Here is a 22,003-nt window from a genome sequence, read left to right on the forward strand (position 1 = left end):
ATTTCTGAGTTCGAGGCCAGCCTGGTCTACAAAGTGAGTTCCAGAACAGCCAAGGCTATACAGAGAAACCCTGTCTTGAAAAACCAAAAAAAAAAAAAGGGGGGGGGGACTGATTCCCATAGGTTGTTCTGTGACCTCCACTCATTCACAGTAGCACACATTCCCTCTCCTGCCAAATAAATAATTATTTTTAAAAAAGAATTAGAAAACTAAATTTGTAGGCTGAGCATTGTGATTCATACCTGTTATCCAAACATCTGGGAGGTAGACTGGGAAAAATCAGGAGACAGGATTATCTTCAGCTACATGTGAGTTTGAGGCTAGCCTGGGCTACATGTGACAACACCCCATCCCCACCCCTTAAAGCATAAAACAAACAAACAAAAAAAGCTAGACTTATAAAATAATTGGCCAGCACCTTAGTACTGGTTTTAACTTTTCAATGGAACATCAAGGTTTATAGCAATTATGATAATACAACACCACTACTGACCAATCCCTGACTGCATGTCAGGTCTGCTTTACTTTATATGTTTATGAATTAAATCCTTACTCAATGGGAGAGGCCTTACAAAAGGGCAGACTAGGGCTTGGAAGGGTCATAGTCTACTGGTGACAAGTGACAGAGCTGAGATGTAAGCTGGCAGTCCTGGGTGGATCTTAATACATGGCTACTACTATCACCACACACATGGGAATTACTGCTAAGTTTCTTTATCATACTCAAGGAAACAAAGGGCTGATGTACCACTGCCCTGGGGCTTCCGTGTGCATACTCTACCTACTTTTGTGGAGGGTTGGATAGCTGTGAACAAGAGACAGATGTGTACTGTGAGCACTCTCCCTTCCATAGGTCTCTAAGCCTCTCTAAGCAACTCTACCAGGTTGGTCACCAGCTCAAGTCAGAACAGTAAGGGAGGATGGAGCGGTTTCAAAATACCTCCTTAAATCTTATTTGCTTTATCAACAAATATATGCACAAAGGTTACATGATGTAAGTAGAAAATCTACAAAAAAAAACCCCCAAATTATCTCACAGCTCTACTTTAAATGACTGATGTAGCTTTTTATTGTCAGGGAGAAGTAACATTCACATTTAGACTACATAAATGCCTCTCTCTTAACTGTCATGGAGGGAAGCCAGAAGCAATATGCCACCTTAGAAGGATCTTCCCAAACCCAGAGAAAAGGGTACATTACCTAAATGCCAAAACCAAAATCATATAAGCAACTGTCAACCAGAAACAATGGTTTGGCATCTGGAGAGATGGCTTGGTGGTTAAGAGCACTGGTTGCTCTACCAAAGGACTCAGATTTGAGTCCCAGAACCTGTAGGACAGCTACAACTGTTCCAGGGGATCTGAAGACCTTTTCTGACTCTGCTGGCACCAGGCAGAAATGTGACACACAATACACATATAGGCAAAACATCCATATAAATAAAATAAAAATAAATCAAACAACAAACAAATAAACAACAACCTGGCAGTGGTGGTGCATGCCTTTAAATCCAGTGACAGAGACAGAAAGAGAGACTAAAAACATTACTTTCTTTTGTGAAAAACAGTCATTAAAATTATACTAGATGCTGGGCATGGTGGCACATGGGAGGCAGAGGCAGGTGGATTTCTGAGTTTGAGGCCAGCCTGGTCTACAAAGTGAGTTCCAGGATAGCCAGGGCTACACAGAGAAACCCTGTCTCAAAAAAAAAAAAATTATACTAGACACTAAAACTAAAAACAATATAGAAGGCTATCTGTAGGTTAAGAATGCTGCCATCTTTAGAAAAGTAAGCTGAGGGAAACATAACATCTCATTTACAGCAGACTGCCAGAGGCAACTGTCAGGCCCGGACCCTGACACTTCTGGAACTGGCTGAGGACACCGGTGTCTTTCAGGACTCATAGGTAGGGTGCTTTGGGCAGTGTCTGTGTCCTGTGTGGTGAATGCCCCCGACACAGGCTGGGATAGCGACCCCATGTCACAGCTCCAAAATGGGGTGCAGTGAGACTTCTCTCAGAAGAAGCAGCTTGGTGGAGGGAGGTTGAAACACCGGTTGTTAAAGCCTCATTTCCATCAAACACTTTTGTTCTAGACTTAAGTCTTCCTTGTATTGTTCAAGTGTGCTGGCTCCTAATTCAAACATGTCTTTTCAGAGATTCTTCTCCATTTCACTGAAATGCACCACTGACTCATTAGTCTCTAAACTATCAGCCTAGTGGACTCAGGTCCCCAAAGTTTGCTCAATGGCAAAGGTGCTGTCACCCTACAGGCACCACTTGACTTAAGTACCCTAAGAGGTAATTAACTCTTTTAAAGATGCCCTTGGGAATATTGGCTAAAGCCATGAGAGGCCCCTGTCATCAAGACTTAGGGAGAAAGCTCTACCCAGAAAACAACTGGTTTTCCTTCCTATTATATTTTGACCTAGTTTCCAGAAAAAGTGTGTCATACTAAGAGTTCCTGACTTTGACACTAACCCTGCTGTGTATCAGAGAACAACTACAATCACACACACACACACACACACACACACACACACACACACACACACACAAGTTTGAATGTCTGACCCTAACTGATGCTCTTTCTTATGCACTGTGTGAGACAGCTGCCTTGTCATACAGATTACTCTTAATTGGGCTGTCAGCATTGTGGATTTCCATGAGGCACATCTTGTACTTGTGAATCTCACACAGGCACAGCCACCAGGATGGCGTGAGAGACAGACATTCCTCATTGTTGGAGTACAGGGAGCAAAGTGTAGGAAGAGGGAAACCTGAATTTTGCCTCTTTCTGACCACCATTTCTTCAGCAAATCACTTCTTTGCTTCTAGTTTTCTTACTAGTGAACTGGCCATTGTATTCTCTGTTAATCCCACAAGTATAGTGCTGATAAAATTATGCAAACTATACCCTGGGAGATAGTCTCTTCTCCATTGTCTTCGCAGCTATCCTGAAGTTAAATAGGGGCAGCAGACAGTTTAAACACTGCACCCCTGGCCAGCTCAGCACTGTGGTCTCTAGGCCTGGGTTCAAATCCTAACTCTGCCCCTAGGCTGAGTGCCCCAAAGATGTGATCTTACCCTCACTGCTCATCAGTTCCTCATCCCTGCAGCCTCCTCAAGCATCTTCATAAGGACTTCAGTTTAATCTAGCTCAGCTTTCCATGATGCATAGACAAGTAATGTTAGCACAGGGATGGACATATGTCGTAGAGTTGTTTGGGTTTTTTCTGTTTCCCCAGACTCAATATGTGACTGTACAATGCATGGGCTATTTTCAGCCCATTTTAAATTCTAAGAGAGTAAAGCCTACCATTTAAAATCTCTCCTCTATACTTTTCTCCCAAACGCATCTGCTCTGAGATCTAAAACACATTGTTATTTCAGGAAAGCAAATTATTTGAGAAAGTAAAACAAACCAATAACCCATTCTTCCTGCATATTCCCTTAGAAGTATGAACTTTGCTAAATGAGATTTTGAAAAAAAAAAAAGTCAGCTTATTTCTCTTTAAAGTTCTGTCAGGAAAAGAGTAAGAGCACACACACAAAAGGCAAGAGCAATGAGTATTAGGATTCTAAGGCAGTCTTCCAGGAGGGAGGCTACTGGGCCTGCCTCTGTCTAGGCCAGTGATGGGACAAGTCTGGTTGTTGCGCACCCAGAAAGCAGCTGACTGATGTGCTTGTGTGGGGGACGTGGGGGTGTATGTGAATGCATGCATGGGTCTTGTCTCAGTTTCCTTGGACTTGGTTCATTCGTGTTGTTCTGAGACACTCAAGGCCTTGGGTTCTTTCCCTGGGTCCTGGGCTTAACTACTGCACAGGAGACACTGTCACTGCTCTGGAGTAAGGAGAGACGCACAGGGGAAGTCATCTGGACAGTGCACTGTGAGTCACTGTGACCGACAAGAATAAGCTTTTGACTCCACCTACATGTCCCCCACACTCCTGCCTGGCCATGGCCAGCTCTCTTTCTGCCCATCAAGGTATTTTCATTGTTTGCAACAGGAGCATCTGAAAGCCTTTAAGGGGTTCTGCGCATATAGGGAAACTTGGAGGCTGCCTGGGCTCTCAGGATAGTCACTGTCCAAGTGTTCACTCCAGAGTCCTCGAGAATGGAGCCTCCCAGGCTCTGATAGGCAGCGGTGGGGGGGGGGGGAAGGGAGGGTGTCTTATTTTTAGAAACATCTAGAAAGAAGAAGTGATCTCAGGTCTCCTGCTGAGCCTCAGTGCCAGCCCCACTTCCTCTCCCTAAGCAGCTGGAGTTGGCCAGCTAGTGGCCAACTAGTGGCCAGCTAGTGTAGCCAACTAGTGGCCAGCTAGTAGCCATCTAGCTGGTGGCTGGTCCCCACTTTCTAAAGCCAGACTCAGAAAAGAGGAAAAAGAGGGGTGTGGAGGAATGGCAGGAAAGAAGAGGAAAGGGTTTTTAAGAAGAAAATACACACAAAACAAGCAGAAATTGACAAATAACATTACCTCAAACTAAAAAGTCTCTGCACAGAAGAGAAATAATCAACAGGGCAAAAAACAATCTATGTAACAGGAAAACATTCATCAGGGTGTTGATAATCTAGACTACATAATGAACTCAAAAGTAAAGACAGCAACTCCCAAACAACCAATAATCCAAAAAAAAAAAAAAAAATGGCCAAATGATCTCAAAAGAAATAAAGATGTCGGTTAAACACATGAAAAAATGCTCAGTATCATCGTTAACTATCACCATCAGGGAAATAAAAATCAATGGGATCCCACCTCACTCAATTGAATCAGGATGGGTATTATTTTGAAGGCTGGTGATGATGTGGAGGAGAAACACACCTTTATGCACTGTAGTGATGTCAGGTGGGGCAGACACTATGGAAAACATAGTATCCTCAAATAACTAAGAGCCACCTGTCACTTGCTATCTCATTCCTGTGTAGCTAATATACCTGAAGAAATGAAACTGGGTGCACAGGAAATGCTTGCCCAGCCATGGCTACTGTGGCACTATTCACAGCAAAAGTATGAAAGCTGCTCAGGTAGCCATCAACAAAGGATGAGATAAGCAAATACGATAGTCAGTTCTGGGGTATAGCTGCAATTTTAGCTACTAGAAGATAGATGCAGCATATCTACAGAGTGAGTTCAAAGCCAGCCTGGGTAAGATCCTGGGACCGCCCCCTCCAAAAAAAAAGTAACAAGAGGACTGAGGCTAAAGCTCAGCGGTAGAACACATGAGAACACTATGTCCAATCCCTAGCCACAGTACAAAAGAGAAGAAAGACAATGTGATATATGCATGCAATAGAGTATTACTTGGCCATGAAAAGAAAATCTTGTCATTTGTAGCAAAATGGAATCAGAGGATATCATGTTAAATGAAATAAGCCAGATACAAAAACAAAAGAATTGCATATTCTCTTTCATATATATTAGAACTAAACAAAGTAAATAAAATAAAGAATAAAATAAAGAAAAATTCTTGGGTGAGGGGAGAAAGAAGGAAAGATGGAAAGGAGGGAGGGGACACAGTGGAGTAGAAAGGTCAGTAGACCTCATCCGGCTGCGGAGCTGCAGTAGAGGTCTACCATTTGTTCTCTCTACCTGACTAAGACCTCAGCTACATTGGAAAAGTCTGCTGACAGACAACCGAGCTTGGGGCACAGACAAACCACACCTCCAATCAAGGAAGAGCAACCCATATCTATCCATATCTAGACCATAATGGCCATGTATATAAGCTCAGTTTTGGGTTTTACCCTATCTCAGCCTGCCCTGCTTCAGGGAAGGAGCTCAAAGCTTAGGAATGAAAAGCTAAAGGAACATTCAGGAAGCTAAGGCAACCTGTCCTGAATCAAAAGACCAAATCTGGATGTCAGGGACCTTACGTCTTCTCTGGGCTAAACTTCCTGAGTGTGGAAAGCCCTGCATACCATACCAGAGAGGTAGCTATCTCACAACTACTTAAAACTACTAGTGACAGAAATTGAACACCCTTAACTAATTCTGCGCCAATCACATTACTAGCCATTTGTCCCCACACTGGGGAGCTATAACATCCATTCTTGGGCCTTGGCTATGCTCAGTCAAGTCACTTGGATCAGATGTGAGTAAAATAAGATTGATTAGCAACCCTCCCCACCCCCACCCACACCCTTTTCTCTTCCAGAACAGACTTGCTCAGTCTTGTCTGGACTCCACAAGTAATAGGCAATAGTCAACCAGAGGACAGCTTGCTGGTCGTTACCTGTTCAGGAAAGCATTTCCAAAGCGACTAAGCTTTCGGAATGGCTTTTTGGGATCCACAACTAAAGCATTGCCAGGGGTGCTTCCCTCAGTCTCCCCATACATCACAGCAATGAAGGAATCTGTGGTTGGCTCTGGACCAATTCTCATGCCTGGGAAATCTTGCTCCAGTAAGTATCTGGAAAAGAAAAGAAAACAGCATGATGTCACAGACAAGAAGTCAGAGAGTTGCCTGGGGTTACCCAACTCAGATTTTTAATAAGAGGTTCAAGGTTATCCTTCATTATATACAAGTTTGAAGCCAGCCTGGGTTACATGAGACCCTGTCTCAAAAAACAAAACAACCAAAAGTAGATATCTGAGGTCCCACTGACATAATAGGTGCCACCTTAGGAGAGGCATTACCCAGTCACCTCACTGTTTCTACACATTCTGGACTACTGCTAAACTCACTACCCCTTAGAAAAGTGTCCCTGGCCTGCATGTATAGCACCTTCTCTATGGTTCCCAGGCACCCTGTATGTCAGGTGTCCTGGGAATAAGCAGGGAATGACCAGGGTCAGGGGAGGAACTGCATGAGTTTCTGTAGCTCCCCACTCCAACACTAAATCATCCATGTTTCTAAAAATCCTGACTAGTCAAATGTAGCCTGTGACTATTTCTGGGGATAGAGAGAAAGAACTAAAAGTCAAATGGCAAACACAATTTGCCATCACTATGAGGAGAAGTGAAACTTCTTTCTTATGTAAACAAAATGAAAATTAAGCAATATTAGTAGGCTTTACCCGAAACCCTTTTTTTCTATCATTGCTACTTTAAACTTTTTGTTTGTTTGTTTTTTGAGACAGGGTTTCTCTGTGTAGCCCTGGCTGTGCTGGAACTCACTCTGCAGACCAGGCTGGCCTTGAACTCAGAAATCCACCTGCCTCTGCCTCCCGAGTGCTGGGATTAAAGACATACACCACCACTGCCCGGGGTGCTACTTTTAACATTACCCAAAGGTTTTACATTTCTGTGAAACCACAGAGATCCAGAATAGGTGCATTGTTTTTAAGATGTCCTATAATTTGAGAGTAATCTTGAAAAAAAAAGCTGGTAATAACTCCTAGCATTTACTGAAAAGACATAAAGTCTTATTCATACACCATGCCTTAGATATATGCATTATGCCTTATGAATGCATTGTCTTATGTATGCACGCACTACACCTTATGCATGTACAAAACCATATGCATGTACTGTGTCCTATGTATGCATTATACCTTTTGATGCACTGTGCCTTACGTATGCACTGTAACTTATATGTGCACTATACCTTATTCATGCACTATTGTTTCATTCAGTTCCTACAACACTTTCAGGTGAGTGATAATATTATCTTCATTTTACAGGTAGAAAAACAGGTATCAGAGAGTCCAAGCAACTTGCCTAATGTTATACAGTGAGTGAGTGAGTGAGCGAGTGAAAACGGAATGCAAGCAGTTGGATTCTCAGATGTGCACTGTCTTCGGAGCTTTACACTTGGCCTGGCACTAGTGGCTTTCTCTCAGATAAGCAGGAACATTCAGGATCCTCACTCCAGGACATAAGCCTGGGAATAAGCAATTTCTATTTCCTTTAATGTGAGAGGAAAGGGGCTCACCACACTGTCCTCCCACACAATCCCCTAGATTCCCTAAGGACATAGGGCACACTACCGCATTCTCTTTGGAAAAAAAAAAAAAAAGCTGAAGCAAGGCCATGCTATCGATTCAAAATACGTCCATATTTAATGTTTTTCAAAATATGAAAATCTTTTCTAGTCAAAGTCTTAGTGTGCCTAATAGCACAGTCAACAGCTTTAGGAGCAGAAATGTTCCATTATTTAATTCTTTCAAAATTCCACACAAATCAGACAGACAAGAGCTCTGAGAAGACCAACCATTAGACCAGTGTGTATTCACACATTAACTGGTGTGTAATGCAGCCCCTCTGGAACCTCAAGTCTAGTCACTCAACGGCAAAGCTAGAGTTGGAAGTCAGGCTGTACCGTGGCGATGTCCAGTTTGACCTTCACACCCCTCAGCTTGGATGGGGCTCGGGAGGGAGACTGGGGACTACAGACAACTGTGCAAATGAAAAACTTTGAGCTAATAGCTGTTAGGGTTGCAGGATTCCTGGGGTACACACAGTTTCCTACGCACAAAAGGGTCATGTTCAAGTACTTGACACTTGAAGGCAATAGGGCCAATGTTTACTGGGGGGGGGGTGTCTCACTGTCTCATCAGCTTTGGGGGAGGGGACCTCAGAGTTGAGCTCTATCTCAAGTGCCTCCTTAGAATGGGACCCTTCTCAGTGCCTTCACTAGGCTTCATCAGGAGAGACCTCCACGGTCCACACCAGGGCTGGTGAGAAGAGACTTCAGGTGGGAATGTAGAGATGCTATAGTTAGACTGGACAATTCAGGGCTGTTTAAGTTAGACACTCACTGTCAAGAGGTATCTAAACTCCATTCTGATGTTTAATTGACTTGAAATCACAGCAAATCTCATGGACTGTGGAAATAAATGGGACTTTCAAGGAAAACCTCAAAGATGAGCTTGTTTAAAGGAGAGCAGGTGTTTCTGTCTTCTGAGTTTATACAGTAAGAGAAGCCAAAGTTTCCTCAGCAGCAACCCTGCCGGGAAAAATATTAACAAGTCCTTATTATTGAACTGCAAATAGAACTACCTTGAATAGGGTGCCCTCAGCTGTGGCCTTGATAAAGCATTCAGGCTCTGGCTTGCAAACACAGACAAGAACAAGAAGGATTACTGTACTGCTTTCTTAGGATAGGAAACTGTCCACTGGCACTCTCCTACAGGTACTAAAGATATCCACGTTCAATGTTCAGTTTTATATCAATGAAGTTAAAATGAAAAGACACAGTATATTATGAAATTTAAAAACCTTCCATATACTCGATGCTAGTGAGGGTCATGAAATCTACCTCTTTGTGTAGCTGCAGGAATCGTTGGCACAACCTTACTGCAAAGGTACTCACACACTTGTTCACATAACAGGCACTTAAAATGAGTCACCCTCGTCCTCTCCTACCTCCTGTGGAGGTCACCTATAGGCCTGCTTTCTCTCCCTTGTTAACTGACACTCAGATATACATCATACTGTTGGGCAGGCAGTAACATGTCTATGTAGAAAGAGAAGAACAACCAAGATATAAATGTCTGACATGACAAAAGTAACCCTGAAGGGATGAGGCTAAAATCAGAGCCTGGGAGGGGAGTGGCAGTGGACCCTGAGGTGACATACCCAGGCACTTTAACCTCACACACCCCAGTGCAAGGCTGAGCCAGGAGTCAAACCCTTCTCTGAAGACCTCGGAGGATTTACCAAAGCTGGCATTCCAGGGACTCTGAGGTCTTATCTGTGATAACAAGAATCAAAAGGAACACAAGAAGCAACAGGAAAACTATAGAAAAGAATCCACCATGGAGCTGAGCCGAGCAGAGCAGCCCACTCCACAGGCATCCTGTGCCTCAGCGGCTTGATGTCTGTCCTTGGCACCACCTAGCTCTACTTCCTGTGTTCTCAGAGAGACCTGCCAACTCTAGCGATGATTGCTCCAAGGTCTTGAGTCAAGCCATCAGCGAACGCAAAAAGGTACAGACATTTGAACCACATGTGGTTGGGCGGAAGTGGTGAGGGTGGACAGGAGACCTGACCTTTCTGTGTCCTGGTCTGATGAGGTCACTGCATGTAGATGGTGTCTTCTCTTTCCTTGCTTAGGCTAGAGGAGGAAAATTAATTTTAAAGGAAAAGTATCATTTATGACAAAGGGAAGAAAAAAAAAACCCTTGGGATAATGAAAAGTCCTTTACTGTAACCCAAATACCATCTTCTCAAAGATGGGTTTAAGGGGAAAAAAAACACATTATTTAACATTTTTTAAAAAAAAGATGTTATTGGGGCTGGTGAGATGGCTCAGTGGTTAAGAGCACTGACTGCTCTTCCAGAGGTCATGAGTTCAAATCCCAGCAACCACATGGTGGCTCACAACCATCTGCAATGAGAAACAAATAATAAAGAACCTGTTGACCAGAGTGAGCAGGGCCGGAGCAAGATGAGAAAGGGAAGGGGGAAGAAAAAGAAAAAAAATGTTATTTACTTCATTGGATAATTCTCATGCATTTTCTCTGGGTTGGTTTCACATTTTTCTATTTTGTTTAGTGATACACTCTACCTATCATTGGGGGACTTGTTTTTTGTTTGTTTGTTTGTTTGTTTGGGCTTTTTTGTTTTGTTTTTTGGAGACAGGGTTTCTCTGTATAGCCCTGGCTGTCCTGGAGCTCACTTTGTAGACCAGGCTGGCCTCAAACTCAGAAATCCACCTGCCTCTGCCTCCCAAGTGCTGGGATTAAAGGCGTGAGCCACCGCGCCTGGCTGGGGGACTTGTTATATGCCTTTACATAAATTGTCTCAATTGGTAAATGCCTTATGGGTAAGCACTATTTTCCTCCCTGTTTTACAGGTGAATAAACTATGGGTCAGATAGGTTAACTGAGTAAAATCAGAATTAGAGAGGCTGAGTCACCACCAAATGGAAGTATTTACAGGAACATGCTCTGTGAGTCACAAGGAATGTTCAGACAGAAGATTGTATTAAGCAGGTATTCAATGAGTTATGTATACTAAAAATATTCCACATATTCGAAGTGTTGCTTGAGCATTACTTTTATATTCTGAAGCTAAAATCTACAGATACAGCTTATGAAAACATAAAGTATTTAAAGAAACATTCATATACACACTGGCAGCTGTGCAGTTTCAATTCATTATTGTGCTTCAAATACATCTTAAAAGCCATTTAAGTGTGTCTGTATGTGTGTGTCCACGTGTGTGTGTGAAGTATGTGCCACATGTGTGAGTGGAGGCCAGAAGACTTCTGGGAATTGGTTCTCTCCTTCCATGTTGTGGGCTCTGGGGACTGAACTCAGGTCATCAGGCTAGGTAGCAAGCACCTTTCCTCACTAGGCCGTCTTGTTGGCCCACCAAAACACTTCTAAAAAGAGAATTAATTTAGGGACTGGAGAGATGGCTCAGTGGTAAAGAGTACTTACTGTTTTTGCATGACTGGGGTTTTGTTCACAGCACCCACACAGTGGCTCACAAGTGTCTGTCTGGGGAATCCAGCACCCTCTTCTGGCCTTCAAGGGTACCAGGCATGCATGGAATACATGAATACACAGAGGCAAACCATACACATAAAATAACAAAAAAATCTTTAGAAGAAAAGAGGGAGAATTAAACTAACTCAAATAGTTGCCTCAATCCTTTGGCTCTTAATAAGGTTTTATTTGTTTATCTGTAGTAATGGGATTAAACCCAAACCTTAAACGTACCAGGCAAGTACTCTACCACAGGACGCCACACCCAGCCCTACTAATGTTGAGACTCTACAAGTGCTACGGCTGGCAGAGGAACAATCCCAAGAGGCAAGAAGCAAATCTGGTTCAAAAGTACTCAGCAGCTGGTGTTGGTTCAAACATCTCGAGTTTAATAAATCAAGCAGTTTAGTAGAGCCAGTATGTAAGCACAACACAATTTCAGAAAAAAGTTTCTTGGTAATTAACTTCAGTCCATGTGTCCAACACAGCTGAAGCATGCTTACACGGGAACTCTTTACAAGTACATAACACTGTCTTCCAAAAGGTAAGTTCTGTGTACTCAGAAACAATGCTCAAGCCAGGGAGAAGGGCTGAGGTAAACATAACTCCTGCGGGAGTCAGGATGGCCTGGCCTAAGGTAACAGGGAAGTTACACCGGCCGTAGTAAAGGACAGGTGACATCTCTCACACAGATAGGTTTTATTGACTGAAACGCATACTCAAGACCTGGGGGGAAAGTCTGGGATAAACAAACAATATTCTGGGTGAAGCCTGGCTCTACAGCTAGCAAAGATCATCAGGTTATAAAATACATCCATCCCAGCATTCTGGGTGGAAAACAGGTAAGCGCCGTCCTTGGAAGAGACAAGCCTGCGCGCTTAACTCTCCTGGTCCCTCCAGTGCCTATCTGTGAGCACAAGGACCTCATTCCCTCTACGTGCTAAAGTTTTAAGTCATGTAGTGTGAAAGAAACATAATAGAAAATACAATCTTAAGATCACTAGAGACATTTCATTTTAATTCAGTAGAACAAGTCTTAAGACATTTCAATTTATAATAAATACTTGGATTCTCATGTTTTTATTGTTAATATTTGACCCATTATATCACAAGGGTAGGGATTAGAAAGAAAGACTCCTTCCATTCTGACTTGTCTTGAACTTAAAATGATTTTGTTTTGTTTTTGAGATTGGGCCTCACTATGTAGCCAGACTAGGCTCTGATTTACAGCAATCCTACTGGCTCATCCTCCCTGGTGCTAAAATTCCAGGTGGCCTCACCATGCCACACTAGAAATAATATGTTTGTTTGTTAGTTTGTTTTAATTCATGTGTACCGGTGTTTTGCTTGAAAGTGTGTCTGTGCACCACTTGAGTGCTTGGTGTCCAAGGAGGCACTGATCCCCGGAACTCAAGTTACAGACAGGTGTGAGCTGCCATGTGGGTGCTGAGAAATGAACGCAGGACCTCTGGACAAGCAGACAGTGTTCTTAACCAATGAGTCATCTCTCCAGCACCATGGCTATTTTTAACATTTTGATATATTCTATCCAATATTTTTTCTGTGGATTTAATTTTCCTTCTAAAATTATAAACTACCAAAAGAACTTTACATCTACATTTTTCACCATTAGTTTTTCTATGCCACTAAAAAGACTGCTGACAGCCGGGCGTGGTGGCGCACACCTTTAATCCCAGCACTCGGGAGGCAGAGGCAGGTGGATTTCTGAGTTTGACATGATTTTAAAAGGCTATATGCCTTTTCTTTTGTTTTGTTTATTTGAGACAAGAGTTTAACTCTGTAGCTCAGGCTGGCCTCTCACAGGAATCTTACTGTCTCAGCCCCCTAGGTGCTAGGATTTCACACAAGCTATTATTCTCAGCTTAATAGCTATAAGCTTTCTAAGGTAGTGCCAATTTAGTTTGTCATTTCCTAACTGCTAGGCAGCTAGATAGTTTTCATTCCTCAGGCCAGGGGAAGCAGTTCAGTGGTACAGCAGGTGCTTAGCATGTATGAGACCATGGGCTTAGTCCCTGACACACAAATCAGTCGGTAAATCAATAAGTAAATCTTATTTCCATTATCCTTTTATTTATTTTTGTGGTTTTAAACCTCTGTTTTATTATTGCTTTTTGTTTTGTTTTGTTTTGGGGTGGGAGAGGGTCACTATATATCCCTAGCTGTTCTGGAAGTTGCTAAATAGATCAGACTGGCCTTGAATTCACAGAGAGCTGCTTGCCTCTGCCTCCCCAGTGCTGAGATTAAAGGTGTATGTCACCATGCCTTGCAAAACTGTCTTTCTTAAGCATGAAAGCTGCCATATTATCATTAGGATTGGATATGTAGGTAATATTATTCTAGAAACTGCTGTGCCTAGCAATGGAATGGACATTAACACCTTGAGCCAAAAGACTGGAACTTGCTGGGTGAAATCGTACCCCTCTGATGGGTCTTCCAGCTCTCAGTGGAATTCAAACTACTTGACACTGAGTTGTGCTTTGAACAACTGCTGTCCACACAGCATCACCACCTGAGCCTTCCTTCCATGCTTTCAGGACGGTGGAGAAATCTCTTGGAATCAAATCACTTTTTCACTGCACTATTCATTTTTCAAGTTTTTCATTCAATCATACAATGAACATTTGTTGGTTTTGATGTTATGATTTGTAACTTATAGATCTGACAGACTTTCCTTAAGCTATAAATTCTTTGCTCTTTGAGCACCATAGTTCTTCATGAGGGCTTTGCAAAATACAGGATTTTCTAAAAATTTTAATACTTTTTCTATGAATACTGATACTCTCTAATAATTGCATTCTACACAGCACAGGTATAAAGGAATAACAAATAGTATTTAAATTTTATCAGACATTCTGTTTTGCCTCTAATAGAAGTATATAAACATAAATATATAAATAGACACACACACACACACACAGTTTCACTATATTACTGTAGCTGGCAGGAACATTCTATGCATACCATACTGGCCTCAAACTTATAGAGATTCACCTAACTCTGCCTCTGGAGTTTTGGGATTAAAGGTGTATGTTACCACACTCAGCTAAATAAAATTCTTTAAAAGTTAATAATGGAAAAAAATCTCTTCATGTGACCAATTTAGGTAAAATAACAAAGAAAATGTCACTACAATGAGAGTTTTGACAGGAATGCCCCATTCTCAGTTCAATAAGATATGAACAACAAGAGGAGAAAATGTAATTTCACGTGTAATTGATACAAGCAGAAAGACACAGGGCACTCTACTCAGAAGATGTTGGAATACTCCTTCAGCCAAATGATCAGAATAAAACCAAAACCTTGACAACTACCTTATGTACTAGTGGTAGCAGACCATAAATAACATAAAGGAAAGAAATCTTTCACAGCAGCAGCGGCAGCAGCTGAAGCAGCTACAATAGTCCTAAGAGCTGCAGAGGGCTGGAGAAGTAAAGCAGCCGCCTTTGCTGACAGATGAGGGAAGGCCCCAGTCAAAGCAGGGCAGTGTCTGCTTGGGAACAGCAGATACAAAAAAAAATCTCACTCAGATAAAATACATTTCTCACACAAATGGATCCCAGTGAGATTTTTCAAGGAAGCACCTAACAATGTGATTTAAAAGTTCTCAACAAGAAATAGAAAATGACAATTAACAGTTATTTGGAAAATACGGAGACTCAGGAGGATCTGGAGTTACCATTTGTAAAAAGTGTTTCACTATGGTATGGTGCTGGCCTAAGAATTCATGAATATAATAACAAAGAGAAAGGTCCCAATAGACCTCATATTAAATAACAGCCTACAAGGAAGCTCACTTAATAGGAGGAAGAGCTAGTATTCTTTAAAATGGAGTGTTTAAAATGGGCAAAGACAAAAACAACTAAAAGCATGTGTGTCCTCTACACCACTAGGACACATAAAACAAATAATGCAAAAAATAAATGCAAATATTAAAAAATAGAAAAAAATCAGTAATGATTTTCCAAGTAATTATAAACAAGGATTCCTCATAGGTAAATGTATCAAAAATAGATATTGTTATATTTGATCACAAACATTAAATGGTATTTGCATGCAAATTCTCATTAAAATGCAAATGCAAACTTTTACCTGAAAAACACTTACAATAATTATAACTAAGTATTTACAAGAGTTATTGGGGAAAATATCCAACTTATCAACATGAGAAAGACTAACACTAGAAATGGAAATTCGGCAAAGTTCACAGAATTCACAAAGAAATAAAGATAGTAACTATTTTATATGTTCAACCTTACCAGCTTTTTAAAAAGCAAATTTAAAATAATGTTTTCCTATCAAACTTACTGGCAGCCTAGTAAAGATAGGAACCCAATTTGCATTTCCAGTGGGAGCTTAAATTGAAGTAACCTTTCTGGAAAATAGTATGTATTCATGGACACTGGAAGATATAATAATTTAGTAATATACATAACCCTGGAAAGATAGTGAGGTGTCTTTGCATGTATACATAGGTGTGTGCATATGTGTGTACAGATGCACATATGTGCCTGTGTGCATATGCTTATGGAGGTCAGAGGACAACCTTGGGTGACATTCCTCCAGGACCATCCACATTTAATTCTGAAATAGGTTCTCAGTGGCTTGGAGCTCACTGAGTAAGCTGGCTGGCCCCAGAGCCCCACCTGTCTCTTCCCCTCTAGGCCCTGTGATTACAAATGCACGACTGCATGCCTGACATTCTTATGTGGTTTCTGGTGATTGAACTCAGATCCTCATGCTTGCATGGCGAGCACTTTATAGCCTGAGCTATCGCCCTAGTTTTTTGTTTTGTTTGGTTTTGAATGCAGTATTTATGCTCAAGCTAGTCTAAGAAATAAAGCTGGAAATAAAGTCTTCTGATCAAAAGTATTCACCAAAGCATTACACATAACTGTAAGATTAAAAACAAATGCTTCACGCTGTTCTGTGGAATGATACAACCATTCAAGCTCATGAGGTGGGGTGCAGTCTTCCTCTACTGCTAGAGACAAAGTCTCTCACTGAACCAGAAACTTCCTACATTTCAGCCACCTGTCTCTACACTACTGGGTTACAAGTATTCAAGAGCTACATTCAACCTTTTTTTTTTTTTCTCTGTGTAGCCCTGGCTGTCCTGGAACTCACTTTGTAGACCAGGCTGGCCTCGAACTCAGAAATCCACCTGCCTCTGCCACCATGCCCGGCTACATTTAAGCTTTTATGTGGGTGCTAGGGATTTGAACTCAGGCACTCATGCTGACAAGAGCAAGTATACCTTCCCACTGAGGCAACAAGAGCAAGTATACCTTCCCACTGAGACATCTTCCCAGCCACTGAAATTACTTTTGAAGACTATTTAATGATATTAGAAATTTCCAACATTAAGTGGGAGAAAAAAAAAACCTATCACTTTGCTGAGTTGTAATTCATCATGTACTCTCCAGCAGGATTTCTATGTCTTCATCTGAGTCTTTGCTAAAAATGTGACGAGATAAAGCTGGGACCAGGTGGGGAGTTCACTGGAGTCAGTCTCCCTCTACTGGATCAAGGCTGAGCTCCTTAAGGCTTGGTGGTTCAGCTGTCGGGATCCCACTGGCTGGCCCTTCAGATCAGTGGTTCTCAAATGTTCCCTGGATAAGGCTACACAAGAACTAGAGGAAGCCTCTGACCACCACATTCCAACCCGGGATGTCTCAGATGGGACCCTGAGATCTTCGTTTTGAAAGCTGATTCAGATATACAGTCAGACTTAGGAACCAACACTTTCTCACTCACAATCCGAAAGTTTGAAATGTATATTTAATGTCTTCAGAAGTAATCATCTAAATGAGAATATTTTTTTAATTAAAAAAAAAAATCTCTTTTTGGGTAAAGGTTATAGCTCAGTGTTAGGTTACTTGCTTGGCACATGCACCACCCTTCATTCAAATCCCAGTACTACAAAACCAAACCACTATCATCACCACAAAGGTCCTCTTTTCACCAACATTGGTCATGACACTTGGCCACTCACATTTGATAATACAATGAGTGGACAAGCCACTCACCATCTGGCTGTGCTGGATACTGTCACGAATGTCACACACTAACCTGTCCCACAGCCCTCCCATCCTACTTCAAGCCCTAGTTTTGCTTTGTTCTCAATCACCAGTTGCCTTTTCTCTTACAGCCTGCCGGCTTCCAACCACTGATAACTGTTGAGGTCATGCTCTTTAAGCAAGCCAGCACGATGCCTCTGACCTGTAGCTCCTCCCCTCCAGTGTCCTGCGGCTGAGGATTTTCTATATTTGACCCTGCCCACACATTCCTCAACCCTCCACTGGCTTCCACTATCACCACTTTCTGACATAGCTTTCGCCATGGTCACTCTGGCTCCAGATGGCTGACTGACCTATAAGATCTGACTTGATCCCCACCACCCCTGAAATACCTGGTTCTTTGTGCCCTCTCCTCTTGGCTTCTGGAAGGTTATGCTTATTTTGCCTGTTCAGCATCCCCCTTTCCTTTTCTGATAACACATCCAGAGGCATCACCTTTCCCTATGCTTCAGCCTTATAGGTGAGGGGCTGTCAATCCTGTTCTGTGTGCTTCGTCCACTTTCTCTCTGGGGATAGGTATATGACCATTTAAATCCATGGGACTCAAGTCAGAGACTTGTTGAAATGCTGTAGTTCACTTTTTCTATCTCCTTTCCCTACTAAACACTATATATACATATAAATATGTGTGTGTGTGTGTGTGTGTGTGTGTGTGTTTATGTGAGGGGAGGCAGGGAGAAAGAGAGGGAGGGGGAAAAGGAAAAGGGAGAGAGGGGACAGGGAGAGGGAAAGAGGGAAAGGAGAGAGAGGGTCCTATTTAGCCCAGATTGGCCTCAAGCTTGCTATGGCAAATAATAATGACCTTGAACTTCTGCTCCTGCTGTCTCTACCTCCCAAGTGCTGGGATTACAGGTATGTGTCATTACATCTGCTTTATGTGGCACTAGGGATGAAACCCAGGGCCTCTGTATACTAGAAAAGTACTCTATCTATTGATCTATTGATCACAACCCCTAAATAGTATATTTGAAACAGCATTTTTAAAGTTTTAATACATAATAATGTTAAGCACTAATTTTTCTTTTATGTACGAGTATTTTGTCTTTATGAATTTGAGTATATCATATGCATGCAGTGCCTGTGGAGGCCAGAAAAGCGTGTCAGATCTCCTGGAATTGGGGCTACAGACTGTAAACCACCCTATAAATACAGGGAACCAAACCAGCTCCTCTACAATAGCAACTATCATTCTTAACCGCCAGCCATCTCTCTCTCTAGCCCTTATTAAGCATTTACTTTATGTTCATCAAACACTTATTTTATCAACTTGAGTATTATGAATGGCAATGTTTATTGACAGAAGATACACAGGAGAAACAAAACCATGGGCATCCCACGGTAGCTACGTGTACTCGCTACCTCACATTTACTCTTTAGTTCCCTTTGGTTTGCCATTCTTTTGTTCCTTTAGCTCATTTCTACTTGGTTTTCTTTTTGGAATACACTTTTTGTTTTTAATTAGCACACACAGATGCACAAATTACTTGACAGGCACTAGTTACAGAATTATGGGAATCAAAATTATAGGCTGTTTCATATTGGAAGAATGTTTTTATTGGTTTGTTTTTATTTTTCAATTCTAGTGATTAAACCTAGGACCCTGTGCATACTAGGCAAGCACTTCACTGCTGAGCTACAACCCAACCCCAACTGGAATACAATTCATATACTAGAAAATTTACTCTTCTAAAATGCAGATCCATGTGTGATTTACTCTCAGAGTTCTATAATCAGTACCATTACCCAATTTCAGAGCACTTTCATCACTCCAAAAAGAATCTGCATACTGTGAACAATCTCTCTTCATTGCCTGTACACACGAGAACCCAGATGTCCCAGCACCACCTGTCGAGGAACCTAGTCTTTTTCCATTGAACTGTCACTCGTATCTTATCAAGTATCAGTTGTCCATAAATATGAAGGTTTATTTTGGGGCTCCCAGGTCTGTCCATTGATCCGTCTGTCCTTTACTGGTGCACACTGCTTCGTCTTCAGTAGTTACATGATAAATTCTAAATCTAAACTGTTCTTTTTCAGAGCTGTCTTCTGTAATTATGAGTTCCTAAAAATTATAGATATAGCCTGTCAATTACTGCCTCAAACAAACACTTAAAAAAACCCAAAGATTTTAATGGGAATTATTTTGAATCTGACAACCAATTCAGGTTCACTGATTAGGCATGGCGGCATACTCCTATAACCCTAGAACTCCAGAGGCAGAGGTAGAAGCATTACCACAAGTTTGAGGCCATCCTGGGCTATATAGTAGGTCCAGGCCATGAAGTAACATACACTGAGACAGAAAGCAGTTCAGGAGCACTGCCTTCTTAATATGGCCTCCAATCCACAAATACTGGGTGGCATTCCATTTGGCTCCTCCTTAATTTCTTTCAGTAATGCTTTTAATTTTCTAGGCAGAAGTCTTGCATTTCTTTTTGTTGGGCTTATTCCAAGGTGTCAATACTTCATCCTTTTTGGATGCTATCACAAACAGGTTAGTTTGCTTAATGTCACTTTGAGGCTGTTCATTTCAAGTTTATACAAATACAATAGATTTCTGTCTTTTGTCAAGATATTTTAAATATAAAAGACCATGTGGTCTGCCAACAGTTTTACTCTTTTGCAATCTAGACGCAGCTTGTGTCTTTTCCTGCTTTATTGCCCTGCTCTCTGCCACTTTAAAGCCTGTCTAGTCTCTTTGTTCCAGTTCTGGGGATTGAATCTAGGATGTCACACAAGCTAGGTAAGTACCACCGCTGAGCTATCCCCCACCAGGTCTACATAGTTTCTGAAGTCACTTTTGTTCTCATTAGAATAAATTTTCTTGAGGAAACATGCCAGTGTACAGGAGCAAGAGAGGAAGCAGAATTCCTAAGAGCAAAGTTGCCACCTGTAGTTTGAATAGATCTGTGGGGAGCCTCCCCTGCTGTACAGTGGAATGATTTTGCTTTATAGCGGCTGGGCCCAGTGACCTTTTTTTTCCTAGAACCTCTGAAATCAATTTTTAAATAAATTTCTTTTTAATTGTGTGTGTGTGTGTGTGTGTGCATGCGCGCGCTCGAACATATAAATGCAGGTGCCCATGAAGTCCAGAAAAGGGCACTGGATTCCCTGGAGCTGGTGTCACAGGTAGTTGTGAGCCACCTGACATGTGTATTGGGAACCAAACTCCAAACATCTTCTGGATGTTTGGGTCTTTTGGAAGAAAAGGAAGTGCTCTTAACTGCTGAACTAACCCATGAAACTTTTCTTTTCAAGTTTTAGATATAAGCCCAACACCTGCCCTTCCTTAGTTATGAAAACCAAATATGATATGGTCGCTTTTACTAGTGCCAATCCGTTCTCCTTCTCTGGACAATTTTTCCTTGCCAGTCAGAGGTAGACTATTTAACCCTTCATACTATATATCCTGTCTTCTGAGAAATAAAATAACCAGACAATAGAGCTGCTGGCCATTTTACCATCACCCTAAAGAGACTTTGGCAAATATCTCTACCACATCTGAAGCTTTCATTGTTAAGATCTATAGGCAATTCTACCAATCTGTTCTTTCCATTTAACTTCAACCTCACCCTTTATTTACCCTCTTCCTGGCACTTGGCCCCTCCTGGTGAGCATCTGTACAGGAGTGAGCAGATTTTCTCGACGCCCCAGGCTCTTCAGGCATTCCACCTAGGAGACCTTTCCATTAAAACAAAGGACACACTTAGCTGCTTCTGATGACTGTCCTGGCCCAGCGCATATAATGTGACTTCTATTTTCTCCAAAACAAGCGAGGAAAATAAAGTTTGTAGGAGTAAGACACATAATCAAAGGTTATGCTGAATGGCTTGCAATGAAGAGGAATGTTTCCCTCCATGATTCCATGGCTCCCGTGCTAGTCAAATGGAAAAGAATAAGTGACTTCAGAGACAAGCCTCTTCCCCAAGTTTCTGTGAACACTTTAGTGTTTCCAGCTAGAAGCAAAGCCCCCAGGTCCCTAGCCAGGACCTACCTAAAGCAAGGTTCAAGAAGGCCAGCTCTCATGGACATCTCCTTTGTTTACCTCTCTAAGTGCCAAGTCTCCAGGACAGGTGCCCTCCCAGAAACCAATCACTTCCTCCTACTCCTCTCTAAAACCAATTTCAGATGCCACAAGTGCAGCTTCATCCAGCTTCCTGTCCACAGAATCTTCCTCTAACCCCAAGGTCCACTTTGGGCCCTTTGTGGAATAGCAAAGCCACTGGCCCAAGCTCCCAGCTCAGGCGATTCCTCCCTGGATTGCACTGGCCCAAGCTCCCAGCTAAGGCAATTTCTCCCTGGATTGCAGCTCCTAGTGAGTTCCAGCCCTAAAAAGGGCTTAAGAGGGCTGGAGAGATGGCTCAGCGGTTAAGAGTACCGACTCCTCTTCCTGAGGTCCTGAGTTCAATTCTCAGCAACCACATGGTGGCTCACAACCATCTGTAACAGGATCTGATGCCCTCTTCTGGTGTGTCTGAAGACAGCAATAGTATACTCATATAAAATAAATAACTACTCTTAAAAAAAA

The 22,003-nt window shown here is 42.0% G+C and overlaps 1 protein-coding gene across 1 annotated transcript in view; it reads right to left on the minus strand.

Moving 5' to 3' along the window:
* The window catches only part of Ehd4 (EH domain containing 4), a 65,851-nt gene that overhangs the window by 41,565 nt on the left and 2,283 nt on the right, over positions 1-22,003 (minus strand). Inside the window, exon 2 of the mRNA XM_021193074.2 lies at positions 6,235-6,411. Within this exon, the coding sequence (XP_021048733.1) occupies positions 6,235-6,411 (177 nt within the window). The remainder of the gene's footprint in view (positions 1-6,234; positions 6,412-22,003) is intronic.

Source organism: Mus pahari, chromosome 3, assembly GCF_900095145.1.
Source record: "Mus pahari chromosome 3, PAHARI_EIJ_v1.1, whole genome shotgun sequence".
NCBI classification, from domain to species: Eukaryota; Metazoa; Chordata; class Mammalia; order Rodentia; family Muridae; genus Mus; species Mus pahari.